Source organism: Helianthus annuus, chromosome 13 (assembly GCF_002127325.2).
Source record: "Helianthus annuus cultivar XRQ/B chromosome 13, HanXRQr2.0-SUNRISE, whole genome shotgun sequence".
Lineage (NCBI taxonomy): Eukaryota > Viridiplantae > Streptophyta > Magnoliopsida > Asterales > Asteraceae > Helianthus > Helianthus annuus.
Window position 1 is genome coordinate 46,209,759 of NC_035445.2, and position 21,248 is coordinate 46,231,006.

General features: G+C 31.7%; 1 protein-coding gene across 1 annotated transcript; it reads left to right on the forward strand.

Annotated features, from left to right (window-relative positions):
* Positions 1-12,419: 12,419 nt before the first annotated feature.
* On the forward strand, positions 12,420-21,204 carry LOC110900961. The gene is made up of 22 exons (XM_022147815.2): positions 12,420-12,569; positions 12,664-12,931; positions 13,034-13,133; positions 13,237-13,364; positions 13,466-13,550; positions 13,659-13,822; positions 13,875-14,082; positions 14,196-14,316; positions 14,401-14,464; positions 14,533-14,591; positions 14,685-14,753; positions 14,826-14,970; positions 16,034-16,126; positions 16,218-16,421; positions 16,535-16,675; positions 16,813-17,040; positions 17,124-17,372; positions 17,452-17,656; positions 17,767-17,892; positions 18,005-18,116; positions 18,177-18,343; positions 21,003-21,204. The coding sequence occupies exons 1-22, from the start codon at positions 12,420-12,422 to the stop codon at positions 21,202-21,204; spliced, it is 3,288 nt and encodes a 1,095-aa protein (XP_022003507.2).
* Positions 21,205-21,248: the final 44 nt, after the last annotated feature.

Here is a 21,248-nt window from a genome sequence, read left to right on the forward strand (position 1 = left end):
CTCTCACTGACCTCAGAAGTCTTTAGGAATTCAATATGCTTAGGGTTATCATTAGAAGACCAAGAGATTCTAGTAGAGAAACAAGTTAATGTTGTTACTCGTATTAGTTTTGATAAGAAATCTAAGTGTACCCACATTTAAGCAATAATTAAACTTTTGTAAGAGTTGCATTATATTTTAAGGAGGCAAGTTGTGATGGAGTAGTGTCTTGTACAAGAGGTGCAAATTAAGGTAATATTAAGTTTTCACTCCCCTATCTCTTCCAACTCTTACAAGTTATCATTAAGACACTTAGTGCTTCCACTAACCTTTTAGATCTCTAGGAATACTATAAGATGTAACTCCCCAACCGACAACGGAATATGTCGAGGTGTACAGATTGTCCATAACTCATGACACTAATTAAAGCTAATTTATTTATTCAAACCAAATTCCATACTCATAAATAGAACATATAGTTTGTAAACAACATAAACACAAAAATTCTCTTGATTTATTTATACTAGGTCTATAACATCCTATATGTAGTGTCGCAACCCCCGACCCCTTCCCCGGGAGGCGGGCGGCCGCGGCACGCAGATTCGGTGGTATCGGTATTTTGTTAATTTGGCAGCGAAAATTTCATCAGGACCGTAGTTAGGAAATAGTTTATCAGAGTAAAACACCACATTTTTATAATAATAAACACATGGGAAAATCCCAAGTTTCCATTACAAACATGTTTTTAGGGATAAACCCTAATTTATTGAAATAAAACTTCTTCTTTATTTAGGTAACTTATATAGCCACTTTTCCAAGCCTTCAGTGCTCTCCAGCTGGCTTCTATTTGGCTTTCACATTTTGTTACCTGAAACACGTTCTAAAAAGTTTTATCAGCAAGAAATACTGGCGAGTGAATCCTAGTTTAATTCAAACAAGTTTTATCATTTTACAAAATTGAGGGCAACCCGCAATTACATTTGTTTACATCTACTTTAATTACCACCTATAGTACTGTCAATCCTGACTTGTGGTCATGCTACTACTCACAGTGTAGTAACAAGTTATGTATACAAAACCCCAACATACCGAAAGTAATTGTAGAATCACAAATACTCAATCACTGTTAAATATAATTTAAAACAATTGAGGTTTGGTAAAAACAGTTTACAAAAAGAGGAATTACTCACAAAAAGGGTTTACGAAAAGAAGGATTAACTCACATTGCTAATTTAGGTATTTCCTGGTGACTTCCTGGTTATAATCTATTAAATTAAACAATGCACACATGTTAGTATAATAACCCAATTTACATTAGCTATACCCTTCCCCCGAGACAGAACTCCAACGACTGAGTCAGGCACAGCCTAGACATGCGCTACGAATTTCTAGATCAATCGGGCAGAGTAACTATTACGTAACCGGGGGTTATGATACTTACAAGGAGGCAGAGCTTCGTTTTTTAGTGGGTATAATGCCCGAATATTACTTTTACTATTAGAGAATTTAGAGAGAGATCGAGAATTTGAACGATTGTGAACTGAAGCCGTTCACCTCTATTTATAGGGCTGATCAGGGGGTTTCTCACGCCCCGCAACCCACTAAGGGTCTCCCTTCGCAGCCCGCGACAAGGTTAGGCTAGGCCCTAGCCTTATCGTCTCAACGACTAGCTTCGCCACGAATGGGACAGGTGGCAGGCCAAGGTTGCGCCTGGTGTCATAGGGTCGCGGCCCGTAACAGGCTTCCCTGTCTGTGTCGCGCCCCGCGAGCGGACTTGGGAGTTTGTTTTATTTGATTTTTGTTAAAATAAAGGTATATCGGGGCCGTTTTTCGTATACTGGGTGTTTTTTAGGACGTATAGGGGTGTTGTAAGGATTTCAGGAGAGTTGTTATATCCTCCCCAGTTTTAGAACTCGTCCTCGAGGTCTACTGGAACAGGTGTGGGTATTTCTTCTGCATCTCTGATTCGAGCTCCCATGTGTATTCTGGTCCTCTCTTGGAATCCCATTTCACTTTGATTAGAGCTAATCTCTTGTGTTTGAGATTCTTGATCTTCCTGTCTTCAATTTGTAGGGGTTTCTATGTAAACTTAAGTTTTTCATTTACCTCTATGTCCTTAAGAGGTACCACTAATGTTTCATCTGCTAAGCACTTCTTGAGATTACATACATGAAATACATCGTGTATTCCTGCCATTTCCTCTGGCAGTTGTAGCTGGTAAGCTAATGGTCATATCCTTCTAATAATCTCAAAAGGTCCAACATACCTGGGGCTTAACTTTCCTCTTTTTATAATCTGACCAGTACTTTCCATGGAGAAACCTTTAATAATACTTTATCTCCTACTTGAAATTCCAATGGTTTTCGCCTGTTAACAACATAACTCTTTTGACGATCTCGTGCTGCTTTTAGTCGTTCCTTGACTTGAATAATTTTGTCTGTTGTTTCTTGAACTATCTCTGGTCCAGACAGTTGCTTTTCTCCCATTTCTGCCCAACAGACTGGAGTACGACACTTTCGTCCATAAAGTGCTTCAAATGGTGCGGCATTAATACTGGTATAATAGCTGTTATTATAGGAAAATTCTATTAATTGTAAATGATCGTCCCAATTTCCTCCAAAATCGATTACACTAGCTCTAAGCATATCTTCCATGGTCTGAATTGTCCTTTCGCTTTGTCCATCCGTTTGAGGATGATAAGCAGTGCTTAGATTTAACTTGGTTCCCATCGCTTTTTAGAAACTAGTCCAAAAATGAGAGGTAAAACGGCTATCTCTATTAGAAACAATAGATAAAGGAATTCTATGTAATGAAACTATTTCATTTACATACAACTTGGCCAATTGTTCCATACTGAAAGTTTCCTTCATTGGTAAGAAATGAGCTGACTTGGTTAATCTGTCTACAATCACCCAGATTGTATCATTACCTTTTCGTGTCTTGGGTAATTTGGTAACAAAGTCCATTGTTATCAATTCCCATTTCCATATCGGCATTTTTAGTTGCTGCAATAAACCTGAGGGCTTCTGATTTTCAGCTTTAACCTGTGAACAGGTTAGACACTTAGCAACATAGGCTGCTATATCCTTTTTCATTCCGATCCACCAGAAATTCTTTCTTAAGTCTTGATACATTTTATCACTTCCAGGATGTCTCGTATACTTAGACTTATGGGCTTCTTCTAAAATTCGGTAGCGTGGGTTTCCTCGTTTGGGTATCCAAATTCTTTTCTTATGGAATCTCCAGATTCCATCTATTCCTTGTTCTAATTCCTTAATCATTCCTTTTAATTTTTCAGTATCATCCTTGATTACTGATTCTTGTACTTCTCTAATTTGATCATTTAAATCTATCTGCAGATTTAACTTAAGAGAACGTATTGTCTTGGCTTTTCATGATACTTTTCACTTAAAGCATCAGCTACTACGTTAGCCTTTCTTGCATGATACTGGATATTACAATCATAATCACTAAGAATTTCCATCGATTGTCTCTGTCCCATATTTAATTCCTTTTGCCCGAAAACATATCTTAAACTCTTATGATCAGTGAAAATGGTAAACTTACTACCGTAAAGATAATGTCTCCAAATTTTAAGGGAAAAAATTGTGGCTCCTAACTCTAGATAATGGGTTGTATAATTGTCTTCATGATTCTTAAGTTGTCTAGAGGCATAGGCTATAATCTTTTGACGTTGCATCAATACACATCCATAACCTAACTTAGAAGCGTCACAATAGACTACAAAATCTTCAGTTCCTTCTGGTAATGCGAGTATGGGTGCGTTGGTTAATCTTTGCTTAAGGATTCTAAAGGCTTCTTCCTGTTTTGGTCCCCATTCAAAATTAACTGATTTACATGTCAGTTTTGTTAAAGGAATAGCTATTCTAGAAAAATCTTGGATAAACCATCTATAATATCCTGCTAGTCCAAGAAAACTTCTTACTTCCGTTGGTGACTCAGGGACTTTCCATTTAGTAATCACCTCGATCATCGTGGGATCCACATGAATTCCTTCACGATTAACTAAATGTCCAAGAAATTGTACTTCTTCTAACCAAAATTCACATTTTGAAAATTTTGCGTAAAGTTTTTCTTTTCTCAGCAATGTAAGGAGTGCATGCAAATGCACTGCATGTTCCTCTTTACTCTTAGAGTAAATTAAAATATCATCTAAAAAGACAATTATGAATTTATCCAGATATGGTTTACATATTCTGTTCATCATGTCCATAAATGCAGCTGGGGCATTGGTTAAACCAAATGGCATAACTGCAAATTCATAATGGCCATACCTTGTCCTAAAAGCGGTTTTAGGAATGTCCTCTTCCTATACCTTCAATTGATGATATCCTGAATATAAGTCAATCTTAGAAAAGAATCGAGCTCCTTGCAGTTGATCGAAGGGATCATCGATTCTCGGTAGTGGGTACCAATTTTTAATCGTGGCCTTGTTCAGTTCTCGGTAATCAATGCGCATACGCAATGATCCGTCCTTCTTCTTGACAAACAAGATTGGTGCTCCCCATAGCGATGAACTAGGCTCTATGAATCCTTTCTCCAGAAGTTCGCCCAATTGTTTCTTCAGTTCTTGCATCTCTGCTGGTGCTAAACGGTAAGGTACCTTGGCAATCGATGATGTTCCTGGTAGTGGATGAACTTTGAATTCGACCTCTCTATCTGGTGGTAGTCCAGGTAGCTCTTTGGGAAAAACATATGAGAATTGAGATATTATGGAAATCATATACACTAGTGACCCTTTTCTCGCATAGCTTTTTGTTTTCATCACAGAGATGAATTTCGTTGATCTAGTTGGCTTATCTCCTTTAATTGTGATCTTTTCACCTTTTGGTGAATTTACTTGCACTGACTTTTGATCACATAGAATACTGGCGTGGTTGGCTATTAACCAATCCATTCCTAATACGTTATCAAATCCAACCAGATTCATTGGGTATAGATTAGCAATAAAATTATGGTTTAAAATTTCTATTCTTGCTCCCTGCAAGATTTCAGTGATCTTAATGGATTCTCCATTTGTCGTTTATACTAGGCATTCTTGTTGAAGTTTAGTTAATGGTTGATTGAGAAGTTTGCAGAACGAAGTATTAATAAAACTTTGGTTCGCACCAGAGTCAAATAATATGTCACACCCCAACCGATGGCGAAAACATCGGAGTGAGACGAAAACGAGATTGCAAGAGACTTCATAACACTATTTTTTATAATATTTAAATCAACCGTTTTCATTTCATAAAATAAATTGTCAAAATTACAAGGAAATCAAAATAACAACAAGTTCAATGAAATACAAAACAACATAAACAAAATTGATACAACATATTAAACCTAAAGCGTCTATATGTGTATCTAAGTATCAACGCTACTTCATTTCATAGCATCGTCATCCTTAACCTGTAACATGTTTAAAATAAAGTTCAATGCAAAAGCAAAGGCGAGTATACAAGTTTGATACATACATAGCATAAAAAGATAAGTTTAAACGATTCCTCATGGCAAGCTAATGATACAAGATAAACATTAAAATCGGCATGTGTCTAACATATCAAACCAATGATGAAACACAATAAGCTCATGACATAACCTCAAGTCTACGGGTGGTGCGTTAATCATATAGCACTATATATGTTAAGGATAGGCTCGATCGAAGCTAGTGATAAGTTTAACACAAAACGAATAACCCCAAGTTCAATGTATCAAGTAGTCAAGTAAGCAAGCATGTAATAGGAACGTTTGTGCATTTACGAATAAAGTTCATGTGTAAGTTTAATAAGTAACAAGTTACACCCAAAAAGTGGTAAACGTAAAGAGGGGATTCGAGTATCCTCATGGTATTAAGCTTTCCTACCTGATAATCCCGCGAGTGTTGTTTGGTTGATTAGTTTGGAGCACCTTGTCCTTCTACACGAAGAAACGTATGTGCGTGAGTTTTGGGAGTTAATCGGAAGATTATAGATTCGGAATTTAAATAACATGAAAATAACATATGAAAATAATCATCTAGTACATGATACTTGTTCTTGACACTAGGAAACTCTAAGGAGTTTAAATGTCTTCATAGAACAAGGTTCCATTAGAATCGTGACATGTTATCAAAGTCTAAGATGATATAATCTAGTACCTTGACATATGAACACTAATTCATCATCAAAGGTTCGATTATTTGGATAATATAATAGTATTATATAATGTTCATATAGTCATATAGATCAAGCATGAGGTAGGAGGATGAATCCCCCATTTAGGAACCTCTTTGTTTATCATGGAAGTCATGTAGGAAGTAGGAAGAACAAGTCTTCCATTTAGGTACCTCTTGGTGTTCACCACTACACTTCATGTTATAAACATTCAAGGAGGGTCATGAACTTACAAATATGAAATGAATAAGAACAACTAATCTAAGGAAAAACATCAAATAGTTTGTGGATTTTCAAGTGGAATAGCCCAAGCTTGTTCCATAATCACACAATCATCAAGCTTCAAGCTTGAACACTATTTGTGGGTTAAACCCTAACCAAAACAGAAAGTTTGTGAGGTTTTATCCTTAAACTTTACATGTCTCAACCTTGTTTTTAAGCCCAACTAACCATTCAATTGATTATGAGCATAAGGACAAAGGTTTGGGATGAGATAACTCAAGTTTAACTATGATTTAACAAAGTATAAATCAAAACAGAAACTTCAGTCAACTTTGGAGCCTTTTTGGTGACATTCCAGATCTTGGTTTTCCATGAAAAACCTGTGGAAATGTTCCTAAGGTTGTTCCAAGCAAGTGGGAAAAAGAATCAAGTGAAAAGGTTAAGAAATGAGTGAGTTATGCTCACTTTTGTAAGATGATACGAATCTGTTTTGTTCTCTGATTCAGCTGCGTTTTAAGGGTGTTTGAGACTGATTAGAGAGTGTTAGGAAAGTGAAAAATGCTTGGAGAAGGCTTGGGTTTTATAGGGGATGAATTAGGGTTGGGTTAGTGGCCATTAATAGTAAGTAGTGGGGTGTTTAACATAAAAAAAAAAAAAAAATCTAACAACTCTTAAAGGGTGCGGTCACCTACTGCCATTTATACAATCCTTCTTTTTTTATATTATTTTATTTTGTTGTGGTAACTTAGATATGGTATCTATTATGATGGATTAATTTACCTACTTATTCAAATGTCATTATAAGTGGTTAGGTGGGTTAATTGATAACGGGTGTACCTATTTGGACACTTATTTGGCTATTTGCACATTAAAAAGGTATTTTTTGTTTTATATGCACACTATGCAGTGTTGAGTTGTGGGCAAAGTGCGGCGTTTTGGTCCGGTCAACCAGACAAATACTGACGGGTGTCTGACGGGTCTGTTGACCGGACCAAAACGCCGAGCTTTGGCCGCGTTTTGGTCCTGTCAACCAGACAAAAGACTGACACCCGGTCTGGTTGACAGGACCAAAACGCGACCAAAGCTCGGCGTTTTGATCCGGTCAACAGACCCGTCAGACACCCGTCAGTCTTTGTCTGATTGACCGGATTAAAACACCGCGCTTTGGCCACAGCTCGACACTGCAAGGTATGCACATAAGACAAAAAACCTCTTTTTGAGTTGACTATCTACACACCAAGTGTGTAGATAGTTTTAGCCAAAACACTCAAACAGCCTTGTAGTTGCGGCCATAGCTGCTGTCTTTCTTATTATTTTCTTTTGTTTTGTTCTAACTTAGGTGTGGTGTTTAATATGTGTTGTTATATTAATTTATCTCTAAACTAACCACTAAATCCATTATAACATCATGTGGTAGAATATATTTAAAAAAAAAAAAAAAAAAACCAACTAATCAGCCAATATGTTCCAATCGGTTATGGCTGTAACAGCCATTAAATACCTCTTTTTTGTGTGAGACCTATTAGACTAAGTGTAAAACATGCTATTTTAGGTTAGTAAAATATATAACCAACTTATTAAATCACCATGTGGTTATGGAAAAAAAAAAAAAAAAAAAAAGCTATGGATGTTGTTGCTGTCCGATCGTATGGACAACTTTTATTTTATTTATTTTTATTTTTTGTCATAACACTATAAGTTAAACATAATTGTTGGTTGTTATCTATATATATATATATATATATATATATATATATATATATATATATATATATATATATATATATATATATATATAAATGAGATGGATTTAGGCTAGGTGGCATTTGTCTTTGGCCATGTAGGATGATGTGGCAATCTGATTTAGGAGGGAAATCCCATTTTGCTATCTACATTCACGATTCCATAGAAAACGAGGCGGCATCCGAATTGAGTTGGGTCGGGTTTTTTGCTCCGAATACAACTTACCATTCAAATTTGGATCATTTATAACCTAATTCATTTTTTTATGTCATTCATACCCCAATTTACTATGTTATCTCTTCCTTTTGTTCTTGATTCGGTTATCTTCTCTCCCATTTTACAAAAATTAGGTCAACATCAAAGATAAATACACTAATTTGAAGCTAAATTTTTGTTATTATATGTTCTAAATCAAGAACAGAGTTTGATATTAACATTTGTTTTGCTCTGATTTCTGTAGATCCCATCATAAATCTTGAAGGTATGTTGTTTATTCCATTATCCCACCATACTCTGATTTCTTTTGGTCTGATTTTTGTAGATCCCACCATAAATCACATTTGTTTTGGTCTGATTTCTGTAGATCCCACCATAAATCTTGAAGGTATGTTGTTTATTCATTAGCTACTTATTGATTTACTATTCTGATTTTTGTACATCCAACTATATTTATCGCACTTACTGATTTTGCTTGATTTTTTTATTCATGTCAATCCCGAACTCCGGCATAACAATCGGAATCCCATCTTTCTGCAAGCAAAAAGGTTACTTAAATCTTATACTTTTATTTTATGTTTTTAAAATTTATCATATATAATTTTATTATGTTTTATGTTAATTTTATATTAATTACCAGTATAATATCAATGTATAAGATTAATATAAAAAAATTATAATGTTAATTAAAAAATAATTATAGATATAGATTTATATACTTTTTTTAATTTTTTTAAACAGAGTAATGTTTTTAACCTAATTTATGAATATAAAATTCTAATTTTGGTTGTGTAATTATACATTGTTTCTATAATTAGGTTGCCGTTTTATTTTTTAAAAAAATTTAATTTCCTTTGCAGTTATGGTTCCAGTCAACTCTTCAACTTCCCCCCAATCTTCTTCCAAGAATACCATCGGTTTCCATATAACAACTTATTTCTTCAGTGGATCTACATATATAGATGGTTTTACATTCGTCACCTTCTGCATCTACATCTACTTTTTATTCAATCCATATCTGAATTTCACATATCGCTCTACAAACCTGTAAGTTGTTTTTGTTTAATTCATTCATTAATCATTATTCATGTGTTCTTCCTTTTATTTAATTTGTGTAAACTATGTTTATGTTTATTTAATATGTTTATTTAGGGGTTTTAAGAATATGGTTTTGTTACGTAATATGATGCTTATGCAAAACATTAGAATCTAATTTGATGCGGAATATGATGTTTATAGTAAACCCCGAATCCGATTGTATTTTTTTATGTGATTTTTTCAATCTGATGTATTGTTTTATGTGATGTTATTTTGTTATTTTTTCATTTGGTATCATTTTCTTTATATCATCGGTTGCCTCCATTTGTTATAGATTTTGGAATAAAAGATATTTTTTTTGATGTTTGTTACATTTTTAATGTTATTATAACATGTTGTTCACATTTTTTTTTGTTGTTATTTATATTTTTTATAATAATTCATCTGACGTTGTTTTTTTATTTAACATGTTTTTGTAGCTTATTGATATGGCTGAAAGTTCATCAAGGTATTTTTTTGTTCATTTTTTTTACCTTATGTAACATTTCATTTGTACAATCTGTGGTGTTTTTAATTTTTTTTCTTACACTAACCTTAACATGTTAAACTTTATTAACATCATAATTTTTAAATCAGTTTCAGACAACCCTGGTTCTTAAGGCTAATGAATGTAGCAGACACAGTTATTTTGGTAAATGATAATTTATTACATAATTTTTGTTTTCTTCTTATTAAATACAATTTATTATTATTGTGTTGTTTCTATATTTAATGATATTGTAATTCATTTTTGCTTTTTTTTTTGTTTTATTAGTCCATTCAAGATGATGCTGCTTGCAAACTATGGGGTGTTGATAAAGGTTCTACGAATGTTATGATACACACTCAAGATGGCCGATTATTTAATGTTTCTTTAAGCGCTGCTAAAGGAAAGTTATTCCTCTTCCATGGTTGGTCCAATGTTGTAGAACATTTGAGTCTAACAAAAGGCTGTTTGGTAGTATTTAATCATGTATCTTCTACTACTTTTAAATCAACATCTTACGTTGATGGCGTTAGTCGTGGCTCTTTTTGGACGTATTTGCTCCCTCCATCATCGAATTTTTATGTAAGATATATTCTTTTTTTTTCGTATTGTATTGATGTATTACTTTACTTATATTCTGACTATATTTTTTTTTCTTTGTTTATTATTCCCACAGGTCATTCCTGAATGCATCCTGCCAAAAGTTTATGAATATTCCTCAAATGATGTAATATCTACTGTAATGTTGGATAACAAAATTTTCAAAGTTGCCACTGAAACGTCTGACGGTAAAGTTGGATTTACCGTTGGTTTTGACGTAATTGTGAGTATGTTACAGTTGAAGGTTGATTGTATTTTGTTATTTACAAAAGGTTTTGGTAATTTTTTCCATTTAAAAATTTTTGGAAAAAAACGGTGTTGAAATGGATTTTTCTCATGTAGATATCGATCAGGTAAGTTTAATTTTGTTACTTAATTATATGTTTTGTATATGTTAATGTCATACATTTTATATATCTAATTTGCAGGCTGAAGTTGCACCTATCGATGCTGAAAATGAAGTTGGAGAACAAATACATGGTTCTGTTCGTCGTTTTAGTCGTATGGCTGGTGAACGTTATTTTGTAAGTTTTAATATCAATTTACCAACCTTTAAAAAACAAGTTTTGCAATTTTTTGTTACTTAATATACATTGTTATTTTACTTTCATATTTATTATTTTTTTTATTTTTACATCTAGACAGAGGATTCTTGATCCTGTTTCACGGATGGCTAGACTTCATGAAGGTTTAAAAGATATCACTGTTAGGCTTATGCATCTCGATCCACCTAAGAAATTTACCAACGGTACAAGACGGGAAAAAAGAACAGGAGGAGGTTGGCGATACGCGTTAAGCAGTTGGAGGAAGTTCATGAAAGTTGCTAGAATTAACGTCCTTGACACGGTTCACTATTCTTTTGATGAGAATGACCAAGTGTTTAGTGTTGAACGAGTTGAACCTTACGATAGGCGTACTCATTAGTTATATTACATTTATGGAAATTTTTTTGCCTTTCATATGTTACATTTTAACTCTATATATGGTTTTTTTGTTTTTTCACATTTGTTATGGTTTTTAATTTCAAGTTATTTCATTTATTCCATATAATTTCTTTTCTTTTAACCACTCATTTGTCATGTGTTGAAAGTTTAATCTATGTGTTAAATAGTAATTTCTTAAATTTTATAAATCGTTGTCTGATGCTAATGATGTTACAAATTTATTCAAAAATTATATGGAAAACAATTTTATGTTAATCAATTAACCATTTAACATGATTTAAAATAATTTTGGATCCCATTCTTTCTTTAATCTTTTTAATTAATCTACATATAGTATATAGTTGTTATTATTATAACATAGTATTATGAATCTTTAGTACTACATATACAATAGATAGATTACACTTTGATTATCATTTTTAAATCGTGAATTTTAATTTTCCGAAGTTTCATTATAAGTTTTTTATATAACATTTTTCATAAATAACAATTTTTATATTCATTTTAATTATAGAAAGTCAACTGTCAGTTAGTTTGTTGCAAATTCAAAATTTAGTCCTTATTTTGCAACTGAATAATCTTATTTTACAATTTGTTAATTATAATTATGGAAACTTATTATTCATAAAAATGTAAAAAAAATATATTTTTTGTATTTTAGTAAAGGTTATAAAATATGTTTCAAATATAAAATTTTACGTTAATAATTTTAAATAACTTTTAAATTCTTAATGTAAACTCGGAGTAATATACTTAATATATACAGTTTCCGATTTTACAAATTTGAATTTATGTTAATTGTTATTATCTAATTATAAATTATATCGTTTCCTTACTTATACTGTTTTAGAAAGGAGTTTTATTTTGATTAGAAATAATGATAATATATTACTAAAAATTAGAACTTTATTAATTTGATATAAATAGATCATTTGTTTTCTTTGTAAGCCAAAAAGTAATAGTTTTCCAACAGTCCATTTCTTCTTAGCTATCATGGAAAACGATGATCGGATCACATTGCTAAACGATATCGATGCCACAAACTACACTATCAAGGTTAAAATTGTTAGTTTGTGGAGGAAAAAGATGAGGGATAATGAAAGGGAGACATATCGAATAGATATGATACTGATGGATAAAAAGGTAAATTAATGAATTTTTGTTTATTGTTTATATTAAGTTGATGTTGTTAGCCTTTTAACATACCCTTTGCATGTTATTCTGTATTTATACATAGGGTAGCAAGATTCAAGCTTCTTGCTTGCATAGGCTATTTTCAAAGTTTGAGAGACATCTTAATGTTGATGAATGCCTTATCATTAAATGGCCATCTCTTGCTGGGAACACTGTATCTTTCAAGATTGTTCCTAACAATCAGAAGCTCTCTTTTTATTATCATACCTTTGTGGAAAAGTGCAATATATGGGAAGGTTCGCAATACGGTTTCAATTTTGTTGAGTTTAATGATGTTCTTTCTAAGAAAATAAAAGAGGGTACGACAGTAGGTATGTTTTTTTTTTCAATCTTTATATAGCATAATATTTTTTTACTTATTTTATATATTTTTTTATTTTCTTATATATGATGTTATCTATTTTTTTTGGTAGATTTCATTGGGTATGTTGGTGTTTGTTATAACATTGAGGAGACTAACAAAAAGGATGGTAGTAAAGGGAAACGCCTTAATCTTAAGCTTCAAGATCTTGAGTAATACATTTTATAAATTGTGTTTTATTTTTTATTTTCCATTTTATGCATTTAAATATACAAAATGTTTTTAAAATTATTTTTTTCTTATATTATATTGTAGAGATGTTCAGATCGATTTAACTCTTTGGGACGATTACGCTAAGGACATGTATTCTTACATGGTTAACGAAAAGCGTGAAGCACATGTTGTCGTTGTTGTCCATTTTGGTGCAGTTAAAACATACAAAGGTATTTAATTCATACTGCATTTTTTTATAAAAATGCATATAAATAGAATTATTACTTTTTTATATTTTTTTATTTCTTAAATTATTTTTACCTAACAATAGGCAAATGGGGATTTTCCAATAACTTTGATGGTTCAAGACTTTTCATTAACGACAACTTTGATGACATGCTATTGTTCAAGCAAAAGTAAGTGTTATTATTTTAACAAATTCTTAAAATTTTATCAAGTTTTCGTAATTTTATGTATTATTTATTTTTTATTATACAATTTTATTTATTCAAAATGTCTTATAGGTTTCTTGCAAAACTTTCTGCTTCAAGTGAGTCAAGTAGCCATGCTGGGTCATATATGATGTGTTCTGTCGAAGATGATCTTTTAAAGAATGATGTTTTTTCACCAATTGCTTATCTTCCATCAATCTTAGAGGTTTTCCTTAACATTTATTGTTTTATGTTTTGTATTTTAACAAAATTTTAACCTGCAATTTTTGATTTTGTAATAATAAACAGCCAAAGAAAGTTGTGTTGTTGGAACTATTGTAGCAATCGTTTCAGATAAGATGTGGTATTATGATGGGTGTAACTATTGCAAGTCAAAAGTTGAGAAAAAGTTTGAAACCTATGATAAGGATGATGGAACAAGTGATGTTAGAGATGCGAAGTTGTATCAATGTTCTAACAAGGATTGTAATGGAAAAGAAGTTTTCCCGCTGTCCAGGTAAACCGTTTGTTAGTAATACTTTAAGTTATTTTTCATACAACAACAATGACATAGGTCGTCTATATGATCTATTCACATTTATTTGTTATTATTTAAAAACTGTTTTTAAGGTTTAAAATACCGGTTCGCGTTCAAGATTCAACCGGAACTGTGACGCTTACATTATTTGACCATGAGGCGTTGAAGTTTGTTGGGAAAACTGCAAAGGAACTTATTCAAATTCAGGACGAGGTTATATTTAGTTATACTTTATATTTATTAAAATTAAAGTTTTTTATATTTATTGTAATGACACATTATATTTTTTTAATATAGTTATTGAAGACAAATGATTTCTCAAGAGAATATCCCGTTGAATTTGAAGAGTTGGTTAATCTAAGTGTGCTTTCGTGATTAAAGTAACTGACTTTAATATTGCTAATGGTGTCGAGAATTATGGAATATCAGTTGTTACAACTGATGATGACATCTTGGATAAGCTCAACAAAAAATTTAAAATAGACCAAGTAAGTGATTGTTTTATTAATATATAGTTCCACTTTCAAAACCGTTTTAATCTAAGTTGAACTATTTGTTGTTTGCTTTTCATGTTTTCACAGATTGATGTTTCTGAAACTTTTGGTATGAGTCAGTCTGAGTTGCAAACTTCTGCTGCTGAAGGTTTGAAGGTATAACTTAAAAAATTAAGTTATCTATAACTTTAATAGTTGTCTTACTTATAATTTGTTTATTTTTGTAAGGATGCTGATTCTTACACTGGGGATGGGGATAACACCACACCTGTTTCAAAGGATTATGCGGTTGACTTGAAACAATCATCTTCTGATATGAAGCGTAACCTTGATGATGTTTATTTGAATGAAGTTGGATTGGCGTCGTCAGCAAGTAAGCCTCGCATGTGTGTTGAGAAGAAATCTTAAAGGAGATATGGGAAATGTTGATTTTAATAATAAGAAGTATTTATTTGGTATTTCAATATCGGAATGTTGGTTTGTTCGTAAGACTTTTTGATGTTTCAAGACATTTTAAGTTTTGCCTATATATTGTCACTTTTTAGGTATCCTATAATATTTTTGGTTGAGAGTTATGTTTGGTTATATTGTTTATTGTATGATTATTGTATGATACTACGTTGATTACTGATTTTATATTTGTAATGTAATAATGCCATAATATAAATACTGGAAAAATGTAAAAATTTTACGGTATTAGTTTTCATCTATATATAGATATAGATTTACAATTTACTATTAATATTAGTATTGACAATTCAGTTACAATTCAAAAATTATTTTAAGAAATATGCTAATCATGTCAATTTATATTATTCTGTTACATTTATAAACTTTTTTTTAAAAAATTTTGTAAGTTTAGCAATTCTATTTTTACAAAATGACACAGTTTCTTCAAATATACGAAACTAATAAATATAGATTTGTTTTATATTTATGATCATTAATTTGGTTAAAAATTGATTTTGGTAATGTATATTATGAATTCCATAAATAACTTTTACCTTAGGTCTATAAATTCAGATACTTCACATACTTTTGAAACATCATCATGGTTTTCTGAATTTGCATTCTTAGCTTCCTTCTCCGGTCGAATAACTTTTTTCATTATTCTTTACATTTCCAGTAAGTTTTTTATGTAGTTTGTTATATTTCTTTTAATTATTGTCTTTGGTTTTCATTCTAAAGGTATTAGTGTTTTTTTTGTAGTTCTTTCTGTTGTTTAAAAAATGCATAATAGGTTTGAACAATTTAAGTCGTATTCTTCTGAACGTCCACATATTGACCTTGAAAATAAATGTAAGTGTTTTTTTATTTCTTTTATGTTAAACATTTTTAATAGTCTTCAATTTCTTTTTTTCAAAAGTTTCTATGTTCTAAATTATTCATTTGTTTCTGTTTATTTAATTTTGTTGTATTTTTTTTTTTCATTTTAGCTGAGCAAGCTAAATGTAAGCGTTCGTTAAGAAAGCTATATATTGATAGTAAGAAATCAAGTGCAGTTGCTTTTCCGGATTATGTTGTCAGAGGTAAACTTTCTATCATTTATATATTGTATTATTTTTAATGTTTAATGTTACATATGTCATATTTTATTCCTTATTTTTTTTTATATTATAGCTGTAGAGGCTAAACACAGGCGCAAGTTAAGAAAACTATACCTTGATAGTAAGAGATCAAAGATTACTAAAAAAATCATTTCTAGAGGTGGTGCTTCAACATCGTCATCATCAACACGAATCCTTTTAAATAACAAAGAGAATTTAACTCCCAATATTTCAATCACAACCTTTCCTACCGAATCTTCAACTGTTATTGGGACAAGTAAGTTTAGATTTATGTTACATAATGTTACATATTTCACATTACTAATTTAGTTCGTCAACTTCAGTTCGATTATATTACATATTATATAATTATTGTTTATATCTTATTAGGTAATCATTTAAATTCGTCCTTTAATGTAAGATCTTCCATTATTACACAATCTACTTTGAAGAAGAAAGGAAATGTACTACAAGATCAGTTTATAACACCTAACCGTACACCATTTACAAACATAGCAAACACAATACCAGGTTTGTAAAACAAAATCAAATAATTACTACTTGCTGAAGTTTCACATTTTGTTTGTTTTTACTACATATAATATTTGAACAAATTATTTGTAAAATACTTATTTGAATTATCTTATTTATTTATTTTTTTAATTCAGCAAATAATTCTAATTATTTGAGTAATGTAGCATATTCATCTGGAGCGTTTTCAAATCAGAATAGAAACACAAATGTTTTGCATGATTCTTCTACCTCAACACGACGAATGACGAGGTCAAACAAAGAAGACATAACACCAACTTCGTGTATTACAAACATACGTTCTCAAGTTCAAACTGAACCGCAGTTTTCTAATGCTATGTCTTCTTTGAATCGTATATCATCGGGTAAATTTTATATTTATATTTTTACATACATTTTTAATTGTTTAATTCAAATAGTTTACGAAAAAATTTTTTTGGTTTTTCAGATAATATTGCAAGCTCATCAACTTTACCATTGAATGATTGCTATTCTCTTAATCCCAGAATAACCAATAAACGTAACACAACATCTTTGACCTCTGAATTTAGCTCGATAAAAAAGATGTCTTCTGGAAAGCGTAGACTTATTCATAAACCAATTGAAATAGAACCCATACCAATGGCTGTTCTTGATTCTGATGACGAAAATCATGTTAACGAGGTTGTGTTAGACACCACCAAAGGCGTATCTAAAGGTAACTGATTAATGTTATTCATTGTTGTTTCATATTTTATTTTTCCTACTGTATTATTCAATTTATGTTAAATCTTCAGATTATGTTGACCATGGTGACCAATCTCTTACGTGTGGTTTATGCTTTGCAAAGTTATGGCCAACCGAAGGTGGAAAGGGTCGCATTACACTTCAAAAGCAAACATATAGCTTATGTTGTGGATATGGTAAAGTTGATTTGCCTGAATATAAAGATTCTGATCCATCTTATCAGATGCTTTTTCGCTGTTTAGATCAGGAAAGCAAGTTTTTTTCTTAAAGAACATAAGACGTTACAATTCGATGTTTTCCTTTACTTCAATGGGAGGAAAAGTAGATACTAAAATAAACAAAGGTAATGCTCCATTTGTTTATAGAATCAGTGGTCAGAATGCACATAGTATGGGTAGTCTTCTTCCTAAGCATGGAGCCCAGCCAAAATTTTCACAGCTTTATATCTATGATACTGAGAATGAGCTTGCTAATAGGGAGTTGTTATTCAGGTATTTTTTTTTTTACTTATCAGTATGTTAATGTTAACTTACAAATTAGATTTATATTTTTTTCCATTTCAACGTTTGAAACTATAATTTAAAACTGTTTATTTTCTTACAGTGATTCTTCAAGCAAAGCATTGATAAGGGCAAAGGAACTTGATGTTAAGTTTATAAAGTTTATTACGAACATGTTAGATTCTACAAATATGTTGGTTAAAACTTACAGGATGGTACGAGACCATCTCCATGAGAATCCTAATGTTACTCTTAAACTTTGTATAATCTCATAGAGAGATCGAGACGGTAGGACTTACAATTTACCTACGTGTTCTGAAGTTGCTGCTTTGATAGTTGATGAACCTGATCTCAAGATTGAAAGCCGTGATATTATTGTCGAAATGCGTTCCGGAGATCTTAAGCGTATTAGCGAGTTACATCCTTCTTATCTTGCTCTACAGTATTGTCACACCCCAACCAATGGCGGAAACATCGGGATGAGAAGTGTGAAGATTGCTCAAGACATCATAACACTATTTGTGACGATAATTAAATAATTCCCATTTCATTTCATAACTTTCAATTGTCAACATTACATAAACTCAAGTAACAACAACTTCAAAAGAAATACATGATAACATAAGCAAAATTGATACGACATATTAAACCTAACGTCTATATGTGTATCTAGGCATCAACGCTACTTCTTTTCATAGCATCGTCATCATCAACCTGTAACATGTTTAAAATACAATTCAATGCAAAAGAAAAGGCGAGTATACAAGTTTGATACATACATATTAAAAGATAAGTTTTAAACAATTCCTCATAGCAAGCATGTGATTCAAGATAACCGTTTAAACATAGCATGTGTCTAACATATCAAACCAAGGAAACGCAATATGCTCATGACATTACCGATGATAAAGGGCGGGTCGTTAATCCTATAGCGCTACATATGTCACGGTTAGGCTCGTACGAAGTTAATGATAAGTTCAACACATAAGAATCACCCAAGTTTAAAGTATCAAGCCATCACGTATACAAGCATGTTATAGGAATGTTCATGTGTTTAAGCAAAATGTTCATGTGTAAGTTTGTTGATAGGTAAACATGTTACACCCCAAAAGTGGTAAAAGTAAAAAGGGGGTTGCGAGTATACTCACAATATTGCATAGGCTTTCCAATTATCCAATGTGACGAAGTTGATGAGGTTAGAAGGTTGAATATGTAAGGGTTAAAGTTCAAGTATGTTTAGAGTCGAGATTCGGAATAAAAGAATATGAAAATAACATATGAGAATAACATGTGAAAATAATCATCTAATACATATGATACTTGTTTTTGACACTATGTACTCCAAGGAGTTTATATGGTTTCATGAAACAAGGTTCCATTAGAATCGTATCAAGTTATCATACTATAGGATGATATAATCTAGTACTTGGACATATGAACACTAGTTCATCATCTAAGATTTGATTATTTGGATTATGTATTTATGTATTACATATATTATATACATATTATTAAGTCCAAAAGATTAGTAGTTCAAGCATGAGGTAGAAGATTAACATCTTCATTTAGGTACCTCTAATGTCATAGAAATCATGTAGGAGGTAGGAAGAACAAGCTTCCATTTAGGTACCTCTTAATTGTTCACCACTACTCTTGATGTAAAAACAACCAAGGAGGGTCATGAACTAAGATTAATACAAGAATAAAAAACATCTACACTATGAGAAATCATCAAGGGATGTGGGGATTTTATGTTGGACAACCCAAGTTAGTCCACAATCACACCTTTATCAAGCTTGAAGCTCGAACACCACTTGTGCGTCAAAAACCCTAAATAAAACAGAAAGTATTTGAGGGTTAACCTCTGATTTTGTATGTCTTAGCCCCGTTTCTAAGCTTAACTAACCATGGAAGAGGTTATAAGCATAAGCATGTGGGTTTGAGTGAGTTAAACTCAAGTTTGCACAAGTATAAACAATGTTTAGTAAAGATGAATAAAAACAGTGAACTTTGGAGCCTATTTTCTGGAGTTCCAGGGCCTTATTCTCTGTGAAAAACCCATGGAATCGAAGTTAAGGTCAATCCAAACACATAGAAAAAAGAATGGAGTAAATCAGACAAGAATTGAGTGAAGTTATGCTCACTTTAGTGAAGAGGTATGAATCTGTCTTGCTCCTGCAATCAGCTGCGAATTGTGTGTGTTTGAGAGTGAGATTTGAGTTTGTAAAGTGGTAAGGAGGCTGAGATTAAGTTGTATTTATAGGGGAAACGATTAGGGTTAAGTTGGGTTGGCATTTAATACTAGTAGTTGGGACTTTGGCATTAAAAAAAAAACAAAACCAAGCACACCACCTGGCTGCGTACGCATGGCTGTCTTCAGCCATTAACTTTCTATATTTTCTTTGTTTTAACAACATGAGTTAGGTATTGTTATGTTGAATTAGTAAATTCTATGACTAACAATTTAATAAAAAAAACTACATTATGTGCTTAGATGGTTTAATATTCAAGAAAAAAGAAAATAACTAAATGCCTTAAAGGCTGCTGTTCGCAAAGGGGCTGTGTGCTCAGCTTTTATTTTTTTTTTTCTATCTTTTTTTTTTTGACAACATACATCAACGTTAATGTTGATGTTTAGTAAAGTTATTATTTTTATTATTATTATTATTATTATTATTATTATTATTATTATTATTATTAATTAACCATGTATTTAATAGTTAACAAGCACGTATAAGTTATGAGTATCAGTATGTCGGGTATCGGTTGCGCGTATGCATTCGAGATTGGTAACGTATAACCAAAGTATTGCGACACGTATAAGCATGTATAAAGATAGAATTTCATTACGATCGAAGTCTCGGATTTACAATGGTTTGAAACAAAATACGAAATACAAAAGGAACAAGCTTCCAAAAATAGAGATACAAGACACGTTTTCTAATTAAGGAAAGTTACGAAAAAACGGAGCATTACAAGTATCCAATTCTTTTTCCGTATGGAGACGATGGATATAGGATTAACATTTCTCATAGGGATTTTGGTCCTAATACAAAGAAGACAAGACCAACTTGTACTATAAGGGAGTTTTTTGCTTATAGAATTCAGGATAGGCATAACAAGTTTTCCCTAATTCTTAATGCAAGAAGGTTGTTTCAGCAGTTTTTAGTCGATGCCTACACAATGATTGAAAGTGAGAGGCTAAACTATATACGTTTTCAGCAAATCAAACTGAGATCTGATTCGCTTAACAGTCTTAAAAATGTTCAAGATGTTGGTCAGAGTGATTTGAGTCATACATGACAACCTGTTATATTACCTTCATCTTTTATGGGTGGTTCTCGGTA